The sequence below is a fragment of the Platichthys flesus genome, chromosome 7 (assembly GCF_949316205.1).
Source record: "Platichthys flesus chromosome 7, fPlaFle2.1, whole genome shotgun sequence".
NCBI classification, from domain to species: domain Eukaryota; kingdom Metazoa; phylum Chordata; class Actinopteri; order Pleuronectiformes; family Pleuronectidae; genus Platichthys; species Platichthys flesus.
In genome coordinates this window covers 20,683,136-20,696,885 of record NC_084951.1, presented here as the reverse complement: position 1 = coordinate 20,696,885, position 13,750 = coordinate 20,683,136, and the positions used below count along the sequence as shown (strand labels likewise).

General features: G+C 43.2%; 1 protein-coding gene across 4 annotated transcripts; it reads right to left on the bottom strand.

Moving 5' to 3' along the window:
* Positions 1-394: 394 nt before the first annotated feature.
* On the bottom strand, positions 395-13,003 carry raf1a (Raf-1 proto-oncogene, serine/threonine kinase a). Of its 4 annotated transcripts, none has more exons than XM_062392005.1 (18): positions 12,984-13,003; positions 8,290-8,516; positions 8,046-8,158; positions 7,804-7,906; positions 7,557-7,714; positions 7,007-7,096; positions 5,717-5,870; positions 5,123-5,242; positions 4,925-4,949; positions 4,146-4,255; positions 3,884-4,001; positions 3,630-3,714; positions 3,355-3,531; positions 3,224-3,270; positions 3,006-3,124; positions 2,732-2,863; positions 1,721-1,855; positions 395-1,634 (listed from the first exon to the last, which is right to left on the bottom strand). In XM_062392005.1, the coding sequence occupies exons 2-18, from the start codon at positions 8,488-8,490 to the stop codon at positions 1,494-1,496; spliced, it is 2,028 nt and encodes a 675-aa protein (XP_062247989.1). In that variant the 5' UTR covers positions 8,491-8,516; positions 12,984-13,003; the 3' UTR covers positions 395-1,493. The 4 variants fall into 4 exon arrangements, with proteins under 4 accessions (XP_062247989.1, XP_062247987.1, XP_062247988.1 ...); XM_062392003.1 differs by lacking the exon at positions 12,984-13,003 and adding an exon at positions 11,025-11,523; XM_062392004.1 differs by lacking the exon at positions 12,984-13,003 and adding an exon at positions 11,070-11,523.
* Between the last annotated feature and the right edge of the window lie 747 nt (positions 13,004-13,750).

Genomic DNA, 13,750 nt, shown 5'->3' with positions numbered 1-13,750 from the left:
TGGATGTTTACACTAAAACAAAATATAACTGTCTTCTCTCTTTCCACTGCGTCCCTCCCTTGCTGAATGATGGTTGTTCCACTGGGCCTGCCAGTGGCTGCGCAGCGCACAGTGGCACCAGCCAATGGTGGAATCCCCTGGCTGCGTGTCTGAGCTGGATCCTCTGTGAGCTCACACCACGTTGCTACTGCTGCAGCAAACATTGCCCCCTTCCACAAAGTCTTACACGTCTGTGGGATTTTATGGTTAGTGAACAAGCGGCGAGGCGGTGTAATCTGGTGTCGGCCGCCCATCTCACCTGCGTCCGAACGTCAAGCGACACATTGTTAACACAGTGATTCATAAATGGATTTCCTCAGCAAGAAGGTGACCAACACAATCTTTTCTGGCAAAGAAATTTTAACTTAATTTTATTAAAATATTGAAATCGACAACTTTCTCACCAAGTTCACAATAAAACGTTTAACCTCCTGAAAGAGACATGATAAACAAATACAAATTAGTTTCCAAAAATCACTTTAAATATTTAAGACAACCGCCAAAGTTCCAGCTCGAGATAACCAACGCATGGAAGGACCGATGAGAATGTGTGGGGGGGGGGGTTCTCTGCAGTTCAGTTTACTCCGAGCTACAAAACCACTGTTGAAACACAACCATTGCTTTTGCTGAGATGTGCAAAAGTTTTCCATCATCGCTCATGCTCACTGTCTGACAGGCTAGAATTCCTCCAAATAGACCCGAAAAAAACAAAGACGATAAAAAGAAGTCAAAGAGGATCATGACAACAATAACAACAACAACAAAAAGGACAAATTTCCCATATCTACTCCATTATCATGTGAGACAATGTCAAATTAACTATTACTGTGCAACTAAGTGGACTACATCCAACGGGTTTGTTTGTGATAACAAGAGGAAGTGAAGTTGTGCAGGATCTTTGTCCAGGCGTTGTTTCCTCTTAAGGCAGGTAAGGTCCTCTTCATCAGAAACCAGGGCGACCGGATCGACGGGTGTGCTTCACATCACAGAACCCGAATCAAGAGACGCGTCTGTCCTTCTCTTGAGCTTCCTTCAATGTCCAAGTTATCGCTGTCTTCGGTAGGTGTGTGCGTGCGTGTATTTACAACTTTTACCAAATGCACTGCCACCGCGGAGCCACTGCATACTTCTTAATATGTGCAGTGATAAAGCAAGGCACCACCTCCATGTATGTTATGGCAAATTCTTTGTGTCCACTGCAATCCATCATCACTCAGCCCCTCTCCGAGTCAAACTCAGCCGTGCTTCTCTCCACACTCTCCTCACACATTTTACTGATATGCTTTAGGTTTATGATTGATTGCATGTGCTGTACATTGTTACGCCTATACTGGCATCTGCATGTAGAGAATTTGGTTGAACTGAGCATTTGGACTATTCGGGATATTTCAAAGAGGAAGAGGAGGGGAAGTGTGACGAGAGGAGGAGGAGGAGGGACGGCGCTGCCCGAGCCTCTAGAACACAGGCATTCTGGTGGAAGTCAGAGTGAAGGAGTTGATGTCCTCGGTGTGAGAGGCTCTGTGCAGGGACGGTTCTGAGGCACTGCGGTTTATCTTGGGGAGGGCGTGCTGGAGAAGCTCGATGGAGGACAAGATCTGCAGGAATGAGGAGAAAAAGAAAGATGAGTTGAACAAAGCCCTCTTCATTAACTTTGCTCGCAGTTAATGAGAGCTGTGTTCACCTGCGGGAAGAGCGGCCTCTCGTCCTTGAGCTTCTTGATGCAGTCGGCCACCAGCCTTTTCATGGCTTTGGGGCAGGTCTTGTAGAGCTTACTCAGGTCTGGGGACAAATATCCTCTTCCCACCATGAAAATAATCTGAAAGGGGGGGATCATATAAAAAACTGATGAGACTAGGGGAGTGCAGATAAAATAATCTAGAGCTGAACTACTGAGCCACATCAGTGCAACAGACAGGAGACACCTGAACAATCTGAAATCAGCAGTCCACACCAGAGAAACTTTATAAACATGGTCTAAGGTGACAGGCATCTGAAACACTGGAGCTATTGTAAAGGCATGAGTGCATGATGCTGCAGAGATAAAGGATGATAGGAGTACTCTATGTGCTTGCCAGGTCAGCTGAGTGCAAAGTCATTCTACAGTATCAAGGAGACCAGTGGTACAACAGTGGATCATCACAGCACTTATGGGCACATTCTGTACTGCCACTTCAGCCTGATTTAAATAGAGACAGTACACTGAGCGGAACAAGGAGCCAGACACGACCCAAACCAGGTCTTGTGGCCTGTAAGAGGATGAAAAACCACAGACCACATATGCGCACCCATGCACCCCTTTTCTCACACACATACTGGGTTGTGTTACGGAGTCTAAAATTAGGCCAGTGGCTCCAGGGCGTCCGCCTCTGTTCCGTGGTGGGCCCGAGGCCAGCTCCACAGCCCCCCTTCAGACAGCGACCCAGTGTCTTTCCACCACCTCCTGGCTTGTGTTTGCAGTCTGACACTGGACCCAGGCAAGGACCAGGGCTTAAACACATGTCTGACTGTGGGGCTACTGCTCTGTATGACATAACCAAATCTAACAAGGTAGCAGAAACTTGCAAGCCTAACGTTTTCCATAAGTTAAAAAAACCCAGTTTCTGGAGGGCAAAGTGTGTAATTCTAATTATTGTCTTAATGGTACTAGCATGAGCAGTATTACTACTACACTAATAAATTAATTTGACTTTACCTGATCTCTATTTGCTAAGAGGGCGTATGGGAGCTCTCCCGTCATGAGCTCAAAAAGAACAATTCCATAGGAATAGACATCAGACTGGAAGCTGTAGGGATTGTTATCCTGCATCCGGATAACCTCAGGGGCCTGTGGACATGGAGGGAAAGCTTGAGGGAGGACATTTTCTAGTTTATTTGCTTTAGTCGGTCTATCTATTGTTATTTACAGCTAAAGTTTCATGAAGCAATAGTCTCATTGCTGTTGAGAAATATAATTCGGGGTTACTAACCATCCAGAGAATGGATCCAGACGGCTGCTCCACCTGAAGGGAGCCGCTCCACCTGGCCTTCACTGTGGCCAGACCGAAGTCCCCAATCTTCACTGTGAGCCCTTCGTGCAAGAAGATATCTACACCACTGTCAAGGAATTTACAGCGAGAACACACTTAAAGTGCTTTTTATCTGCAACTTCAAGTACAAACACTCACACAGCTGATAAAAAGGATACTGTTGGACTTCATGTCACGATGAATGATGTTCTTTGCGTGCAGGTAGCTGAAAATAGACAGAGATTAAAACAGAGATCTTGTTCTTTTTGGTATTTTTGTTCATCAGAACTATTTCCCATCTGGAACTCACTCCATGCCCTGAGCTGTCTGCCTGGCGATGTCTATGAGTTGGATTATCTTTAAGTTTGTCTCCAGGACATGAAGGTGTTGGTAGAGGCTGCTGCCCTCACACCACTGGGTCACGATGGCCAGGTTGTCCTTCGTCATGTAGCCCATGAACAGCAGGATGTTGACATGTCGTGTTTTCCTGCGACACACAATCGAAGAGGAAATCACCACAACAAAGTTAGTTAAGGATGAAGGTGATTCATGAAAGAATTCAACACTCTTCAACACTCCTCTTACCTCAAAACAGCCACTTCATTCCTGAAGGCCTGGAACTGCTCCGGTGTGGGGTTGGTCACCTTTAAAATCTTTACTGCTACATCACCTGCAACAAAAGCACTCCTTAGCAAACCTTGATGAGTTCTATTGTAAGCCCATTTGGCAACCAGTGCTCACTTTAGTGTATCCACTAATGTTTTTAAGTGCTAGGTGTAGTTTGCTGAGAAAGTGGTTACACCTGAAAGTGCCCCGCCCAAGCTGAAATGCATTCCTACCATGCCATTTCCCTTTGTACACAGTTCCAAAGGAGCCTGAGCCGATGCGGGAATTCAGGTACACCTCGCTTGCCTCAATCTCCCAGTAGTAACTCGAGTCCCGCTTGTCCCGAGGCCTCTGTATCAACAGGAATCACAGAAAGTCAGAACACGAGAGATTATCATAAACCAATATTCTGTGGCTTTGATTGCACAAATCGCTCTCAAAGAATTTGCTCGACATACAACGCACAAGACGAGGCACACACAGAGTGGAACTTACAATTTTATTTTTCTCATGCGTATTAAAGGACGGGACCCTCTCTCGCTGGGCAGGTGCTGGGGCCATGGAGTGGGACCAGCCTGTAGGGCTTTGATTTGGGGAACTCCCCCCTTCAAAGTACAAAAAGAAGATTTTAGCCGTCTCAAATGATTTGCTTCACACTGTAGTGGTAAATCTGTGTAAAAAAAACTATTTAAAATTTGTCAGGTCATATAAATTAGACATTTTCAATCTGTGAAATACATAATGTTAGTTATTACTCCGCAGTGACCATCTACTCTGAATCCCTATCTCGGATGTAACACAGTCAGTGGGATATAATAACTATCTGTGCACAAGAAAGGGTCGAACTCTCTGCAGTGGCCAATATATGGTGACTTTTGGACTTTGTGTCAAATCTCAGTCTCACCCACTAAAAACAGAGCTATGATTGGAAACAGTAAAATAAATCAAATCTCCAATCGGGCTTGTCACATTTAATAATACAGAAACAACCGCAGTAATGGAAAAACTAATTATAGAGATTAATGATGAGCCTTTTTCTTGTCTAATGGCCCATCACATGACATCTAGATCAATCCCACATGATTAGTCTGTACTGCTTCTCTATTTTTTTTAATGACTATTATGTAATGGTTGAACCTCCAGGTCAGCTGCTGTGATGAGAATAAAAACTATGCAGTCAATTCAAAAAGAAGAAGTAGAATTTGAGCAACACCGTGTATCTAAGAAGACTATATTTGCGGTGAGGGTGAAGGCTTGACCGAGCTGACACTTACCCGAGTCGTGATCACGCATTGCATCCTAGAGAGGCAAAAAAAAAAAAAAACACAAAAGGATCTGTCAGCTTGTTCAAACAGTGAACCACACACTGTACTGTCACACATGGTTTGACTTCCATACTTAAGATGTGAATGCAGATAGCCTGCTTGCAATGCATGCCATTCAGACTGCACACAGACACTCTGCTCTCTAACCTTTTCTGGTTTCTCAGGTGAGGCCTCAACAATAGACTGGGAGAAGTGCACAATACCTACTTTCCTCTTCAGCCAGAATCTATGGCACCAGGAGCTGGGGGAGGTACTCGGGCATTCTAGCTACTCCCCAACAGGGTACAATACAACAGGCCAGTGAGGAAAGGAGGGGAAAGGAGGGAAAGGGACACAGTAAAGTAAAGTGAGGAAGGAAGGAACAACGACAAGAGTGATGCTCAGGCTTCCACCTGGACAGAATATATGGGAAATATTCTATAAAGCATGCAGAACTAGTGACCCAATTGTGCAAGAGCACACAGACTGTGAAAAAGCAGAAACTAGAACTGAACAGGGGGAAGTCAAGTGACACAGTTTTTTAAAAATTGCTCAAAGAAGATGCTATCAGGGGAACAGGCTTGTCTGTGTCAAGGTGGAATATTTAACACAGAGTTTGATAAGAGATAGAAAAAAGAAAGGTGAGGAAATGCCTGAGATGTTCATAAGAGGGCAGGATGGCTCTGTGGCAGGAGATATTTTAGGACTGGCAGCGTGAAGCTACAGAAGAACCAAAGGGACCTGTGTATGGTGTGTAGTTACCTCAATCATGCTGAAGTCTACAGGCAGGGTAGTGCTAACCATGTGGACGTTGGGCGTGGAAGTGGAGCGCTGCCTCTGGGAGAGACCAGCGCATGTGGGTGGGTAGGGCGTGGTGTAGTTGAAGGCATGAGGGGTGGAATATCGATGGGCTGAGCTGCGGGTGTTAAACAAGGATCAAAATTCAAGATTGAGCAGCAATTGTTTTCCAAGATCTGGTGCCCCCCCCCCCCCCCCGGCTTCAAAATGACACACAGCGACCACATTTAAAAAGAAAAAACAGATGCTGTATTCTGTCACTTCTTTAAAACTGGGCCGCCGTGGGTGTGGCCCCTGTGGTTGCCGCAGGGGCTTTTTGGTTTCATTTCTTTCATTTTCTCTCACGTTGACCCATTTAGGGATCATCTGTTTATCATCAACTAAAAAACCATCACACATGCAAATCAAATATGGTTAAAAATAATAGATATAACCAAAAAAGATAAGCTGAGAAGAAGTGATTAGTGTATTTTGCTGTGGCCTTCGTCTTACTGCTGCTGGATGAAATGGGGACAGTGGTACCCTAGCTGAATGAGGTATGTAAACAAAGATCGTATTACATCACACTTGTGACCATGGAGAGCACTCCTTGAGAACAATCCCCCTTTTGGCTGCACAGAAGCAAGTTTCAAAAGAGCATTTGAGATTGCTCTGCATGGAGCAACTTGATACTTGTTGAGTGCTAATTTGGCAGCTCGCAGTGTTTTTTAACTATTTTAAGGGCTCCAGAAACAACAGGCCCTTTTCACGCATAGCGTTACATCAGCCCTCAGACTGCTTAGCCCCCATAAAGCTGAGGACGTCATTAAAAACAGGATTTAATTCAATTAAGATTAAGGTTCTCTTGCAATGAGAGCAGAAGTCAAATCAATTACAGAGGGTTATGTTCCTTGCTACTTCCTTCATTGCCAGCCCTACTAGCGAAGTGATTTCTGGACAGTTCTCGATTGTGGTTCCCCGATGGTGGAATGAGCTGCAACATGCTATCAGAGATAAACTTGCAAATGTATCTCTGCTCATATGTACAATAGATTCAATCAACAGCTCAAATTCATTATCCAGTAATCCACTTAGCTGAGGGACTTACAAAGGTTAATTGTTGTTTTGCACTTCCTGCTTTCATCAGACGTTGTTGGCCCGAGGAACAGCCTGATACTTAGGTCCCAATGTACCGACCATATTAGGTTTCCTCACATCTACATGATGAATCTATCTCATGTTAATGAAAAGCAACACATGGGTATGTCACGTCACCTTGGAAACCGTGTTAAGGACTCTCTCATTCGCCGGGAGGTCAGCGACGGCAGGGACGGGGCACCGCTCTCACCGGGTGTTGGACACAGGCTGAAAACAGAGAGAAATAGACAGTGAATAGTGTGCAGCTTGTAAGAGTGTGTGTGTAAATCAAATAACAGCTGACTCTCTTCTCGGTCAGTGATATGGATCTTTGAATGATTACTCTCCTACATAATGTATGCAGACAACGCTGATCAGCCTCTATTCTCAGGTCAAGTCTTCAAAGCTGCATATATGAGAACCTATCCAAGCTTAGACCTGGAGTATCATCAACTAGAAACTTTCTAATGCACTAAGACTCTTACATCAATTTTTATTTGATTATTATTGATTACATTTAATAAAACTAAAAGCTTACACACAGAGAATGGGCTTATGATGGCATGTTATATCTCTATTTAATAGTTCTTGATGTAATTTTCCAAAGTTACTGTTCTATAATGTACTGGCTAGTTTTTGATGGTCCTTCTTCTACATTGTGCCCTCATTTCAAACTGAAGACACTTACAGCAGTTGTCTGATATTGCTCCAGTCCACACACATGGTGGGCACTTTGGTGCTGCAATGCTCGTGGAATTTGTAACCACACGTTTGGCAACGGAAACCATTCAAAAGAAACTTCTGGCAAATATCACAGAAAGCAAGTTTCAGATATGTTTTCCGGACCTAAAACAAATGACAGAAAAATACATCTATTATTTGTTACGCAGGGACACACAGAGCATTGAGGATTTCACAATGATTCAGGTACTCACAAAATTATGCGTCGTCAAAGGGACATGATCTAAAACCTCCACCAGCAGCTCCTCCCCGATCAGAGAGTAGGAGTCAGTATTCCAATCCATCCGGAGTTTTTTGCTGTGACAAAAATCACAAAAAGATTTACATGAAGGGAATTTGAAGAAGACTAAATTTATAAAGTGAATAAGAATGTGACCAGTGCAAAAAACAGATCTTATTTCCCCTGGTTTCAAACCCACAGCGGTGCTGAGCTCACCTCCTCTGTCCTGGATGCAGCCTGAAGACGGCGCAGCACTGAGGCTGCAGACCTCGCACCTTCAACGCTTTAATCAGGCAATTCTGCAGAGTCATACCCGGTCGCACGTTTACCTGTACACCACACAAAGGCATCAGCATGTACGCAGCAACACACTCATTTACAAAACTGCGTACCAGCGCAGTATTTCCAAGGTTTTATTTTATGTCTGCAGTTTTCTACTTGCAGTGGAAATGGGACTCACCACAGTGCGTTGCTGGTTTGGGAGGTAGACTCGGATAGTGCTGCTAGCCTTGGAGTCGGGCATCTTGCTGTCGTCCGAGGAGCGGCGCTGGCAGTGAAAGCCCTGCACCATGGTTGGTGAAAGCAACGGGCCCTCGAACGCAGAGTCCTTCATTCCGAAGCCGTTGCTCAGAGTCTTCCACGCTCCCTGGAGGTGCTCCATTAGTAAAGCCAAGTGCTCTCAGTGGTCTGAAAAAAAAATAAGCAACACACACCCCAACAGAATTAGTACTCAGAATCCTCACCAAGTGACTTCTTAATTAATATTACATTAGCTCTTGTTCTTTTTTGTAAGGACATTGGTGGTGTGCACACTCTTTTTGAGTACGTGCTTAAATGGATTCCCTGATATCTTCTTCAGAGTAGCAAACACCACGTCCTGTAGTTCTGCAAAGTGGTTTAAAAAGGGTTTTCACTGAGAAAGTGGCTGTGGCAAAGCAGTAGGAACAAAAGTAGGAAAACAACGATAGATTTGGTTAATGGCATTGAGGATTTATCAGAGGTAATCTCCAAACATAATCTTGGCGCGATTGGGGCCATTTTCAGTAAAGAGAGAATAAAGTCCGGACCAGTTTAGCGGTCTCACATGCTCATTTAACTAGTTTATAAAATAACACACATGAGGAGTTTCTGACATAAAAGTGGCATCTGCTGTGCCGTGGCGACTCTCTGTTTCTCTTCCATTTGAAAGGCAGCACCGGAGTAATGTAGACAAACTAATCCACTCAGACAAAGAGAATCTCAGGCCAACGTAGAGGTCAGTCGTGTTATTTACAGATATGCTTTGAGCAAACCCTTTCTTCTGTGTGTTGCGACAACTTAAACTGCAACAGTGGCCTGTTGCTAAACCTATTCATTCAACTGCTCCAATACATTATCCAGCAATCCACAAAACAGAGAATCTTAATAAGGTAAATTGAACCAAAAGATCGTCTTGTACTTCCTGCTTTAATCAGAGGTTGTTGGTCAAAGGAACTCAGTGATTATTAGGCTCCAATATCCCAACCATGATTCAGATTAATTTAGAATTTGTCAAACATTTATATGTTACGGTCACAATCTTTTCAGGCGACTAAAACCGCAACTTATGACATACAATTGTTAAATAACAAAAGAGAGGTAAAGAATAATTTAAGAAATCCTGCTAAACTCCCAAAAAGTGGATTTTGGGGAATTATTTTGCTAAAATAGCAACAAGGCAGTGACTGGAAAAACTTAAGTTGTTTCAACTCAAGCTGGACGTAGCCATTACAAATAGTCTCCCTCTTCTGCTTTGTTTTCAATACAAACTGAAGGGCTATACCCACACACTGACACACACGTTTCACAAACTCTTGGTGTTCACTTTCAGAGTGTATACTTTCACCTCGCCAAAGTCTCAATTATCTCTGGTGTGTCTTATACAAAGAGATGCTAACGCTGCAGAGATGAGGACAGCAGTTGGTGGTTTGCTGCACACGCACACACACACCTGTAGGTCACTAGCACAGAAGAGCAAGAACTAAATTGTCGCACTTTTGCACCCATCCCACCATGCCGCAGGAAATGTGTTCAAAACAAGAGCTGCGATCCGTCAAGAAAAGGGCATCAACAAGAAACAATGTGAAACCCTGAATCATTAAGACTCTTGCAGTTATTTGCTTAAAGGTTCAGTGTGTAGAATTGAGTGACATCTAGTGGTGAAGCTGCATGTTGCAGCTGAATACCCCTCACCTCACCAACCCCTTCCAAATATGAAGGAGAACCTGTGGCAGCCTTCAGTTGTCATAAAAACTCAGAAGGTCTTCAGTTTTTCCAGTTTGGACGGCTGTAAAAAAAATGGCAGCCTCCATAGAGAGGACCCGCTCCAGATGTAAATAGCATTAGCATTTAAATATAAAGTGACAGATCTAGGGTAAAGAAAACAACAATTCGTACAACTTAGACAGCTACTTAGATAGCTAGCTAGATGGATAGACTTTAATGATCCTAATAAAATTAGTGTTACAGCAGCATTTCAAGGGCATTGCACATAGAGCGAGGTACAAAAGACTAAATACATTATACGAGAAAAGAGACAAGCGGGCAAATTTGTCTAAAGATGACTAAAATAAATAAATGTGAATATGATACATTTTAATTCAGTTATTGGAGGAGTTATCCGAGGATACAGAAACTATGGGGCTCATAGTTTGATCCCATTTTTATTATCACAACTATATTCAACTTCTGCCAAAAGATCCCTTTCACCTGAATCTTACACACTGAACCTTTAACTCTGATTCCCAACTGGTCAGTCAACACTTTGCAAACACGCACACGCACTCACTCACAAGTGCTGCGTGCACATAGGAGTTTGTGAGAGTTGCCCGAAGTGGTGAAAAGTCAGAAATGGAGGTGAGATCGAAGTCCGGAGTGTTTTGGCAGCGGAGAGGACGCGTTGCAGAGCAAACATCGCAGCAAACATTTGAATCCACGCGTGCACAGTGAGCGTGTGTTCGACGCGGGCCTGCTGGCTCCAGATAGAACCGTGAAACTCTGCCCGCGGGCCCTCGCACACCGACTATATCCTCCAGCTCCTCCGGTGCACAGCTCGGGCTTTTTCAGCCTCCATTCAAATCTCTCCGCCTCTGACGAAACCTTTCGCTCGGTCGTGTTGACCCGCAGCAGAAGCTTTGAAAACACTTTACATTCGTTTTTAAAAAAAGAAACACGAACCCGACGTGCAGCTGGAAGCCCGAAGCCCGGGAGAGTGTCGCTCACCACGAGAAGTTAGGAAAGTTGTGCTCCGCCATAACTTCAGGAAAAAGTGGCGTCGGTGACATCATCATATTTGCAACGCATTCAAAGAAGAGAGGAAAAAGCCGAAGTCACGTAAAATCTGGACACTTCAGCAACTGATCTGGGGTCCGGTGACTGCGGCGACGTCGTGAAGACGTCGAGGAGGCGGGTGCGAGTCGTCCACGAGCCGCTTTCACTGATATAAAACGCGTTTTAATGTGGCTTTCGCGGCGGAGACGAAAAAATCCGTCGGTCCCTCAAAGTGACACGACGAGGGATATTCTCCAGGTCCCGTGAGGCGCTTTCAAATTAAAAGTCCCAGAAGTGGCGATTCTGAAACAACATCCACGCTGTTCGGGAGAAAAGGCGGAGAGAGGGAGAGAAAAAAAGGTTCGAGTCCGGGTCGTGCGTCCGTCTGACGCCAGTGATCGAAACAGGAGCTCCCAGGCTCAACAAGAGTTGAGAGCATCACTCACACTGCGCAAACTTGAGCCCTCCCACTTCACTGTTTCTGTGGTTTGTACTCATGAAAACACTATATTACATTATTAAAATGTTGAAATCTTAATACATTATAAAAATGTAAATATGTACTACATTTAAAGTGTATTTAGTTAACATGTATGTCACCTTTGAGGATAAGTGGGAAGGTTTTTATGTCTTAGCAAAAGAAAGGTGTGTTTGAGACATCCAAGCAAATAATGTATTTTTTATTTAAGTATTATTACAAAAGAGTTGTTTGAAAAGCAAGACAAAAAAGAAGAAGCATAGGCCCACTACCGGTTTGGAGTAAAGGAGTAATCCATTATTAACTGCACCATCATCTGGACACTTGGCCACAGTGCAACCCTTTACGAAATCATGTTGGTTCTGCTCATTAATTGATCAAACAGTGCAAACAATAAATTTAGTTTTTTGCATTTATTAAAAGTGCAAAAGTATCTTTTGAAAAATCCATTACCAGTTTGACGTAAAGAAGTAAACCATTATGAACCCCAAGTGCACCATCATCTGGACAGATGGCAACAGTGCAACACTGTGTAGTTTTAGAAAAAAAAAAATCCACATTAGATTTTTTTAAATGTTAGATGCTTAATATATCATAACATTTCACAATTACACTACGTTCAAAGTATATTCGTGTAGCCTGTATGTTACTTTTAAGGTTGCAGGACTCATAGGCTCCTGCTATCTTTTGCATTTGTTGATGTGTTTATGGCAGGTGTACTTTCAAAAGCAAAAAACATTTTGTTAAAATTGCAAAAGTGTCTTTTGAAAAGCAATAGGCCGACTACCGGTTTGGAGTAAAGACGTAAGCCAATATTAACTGCACCATCATCTGGAGACATGGCAACAGTGCAACACTTTGGAAATCATGTTGGAGCCTCCCTCATATTCATAAAAGCAATGTGATATGTGTTCATTGTATTATATTAATTTCCTGTCAGTGCAATTCTTGGCTAATGTTCAATCACTGTATAAAGTCTGTTTAAACTGTATATATATTGTGTTTATACTGTATATATTAGATATATTCCTCCTTACATGTTTACTTTTTCTAACTTGACTGATGTCTATTTTGTTACTATTCTCTTTGCTGTTCTAACACAGCAAATGTCCCCGTTGTGGCACAAATAAAGGGTTTTGTTGTTTTATCTTAAACATCTGGTCAAAAAGACTATATAAATTCAACCTTTGGTACAATATAAGAGTAGAGAAGATCCTCAAGCACAAATATAACATACACAAAAAAACTGTAAATTGATAGAAATCGATTATCCTTTAGTTGGCATGGAAATGAAATGTTTCCAAAACAGGCCTAAACATACAAGCTTGTGGTTTTCCAAACTGGCCCTGACACGTTGCCATTGTGAAACTGTAAGCTCCACTACTCACCATGTGTTCACCATCATCCCAGTGTGAGTCCCCCGGGGTCCCCTGTAATCACAGATTGGCTCATAGGACCTTTTCAACAAGCAGGAGTTGACGCCATCTGAGAATAAAACAGCGTCATAAGCAACCAGGGAAACGTGTCCTGATGTCTCCAGCTTACATTGTTTCCATGAAGCAGCAGCAGGAGACAGTTTCAGGTGGAAATCTTCCTCATGTATCCCTGTTATGATCCTTATTTAAAGCACATTGTACTTTTAGTCTACCAGTGTAACTCCTTGCTTTTCTGCAAACAGCATTTTCAAATGGGACGTCTCATCTGACAAATAAGAGAAATAGAAAAAGTATTGTCTCTTGTGAGGATGAGGGCAGGGCTTTGTCGTTGAGGGGCCTTCTTAAGGTACTCCTCCCCACATGCACCAATGTATGTCATCAGTCAGCATGGGATATTATGATGATGCACTCTCATGCCATGCAATATTTATTATTATCTTTCCCTGCTTGTATTAACTGTTGTGAGGTGCAAAAAAATTGAGACAGCAGGGAACAGAAATCACCATCTCAGGGCTTTATAACCAGATCCACCTTAAAAATGAGACGACTGCTCCTCTCCCACTTATTGATCTGACTGAGCACTCAGGCCAGTCAGCTGAGATGCTTCCAGCACCCATGGATTTATTGCTTTAGTATTCAAAATGTGATGCAATCAGGTCTTTATAAATAAGAAGGATCCACATCAGGGCCTATTCAATACTATAAACACACACACACAC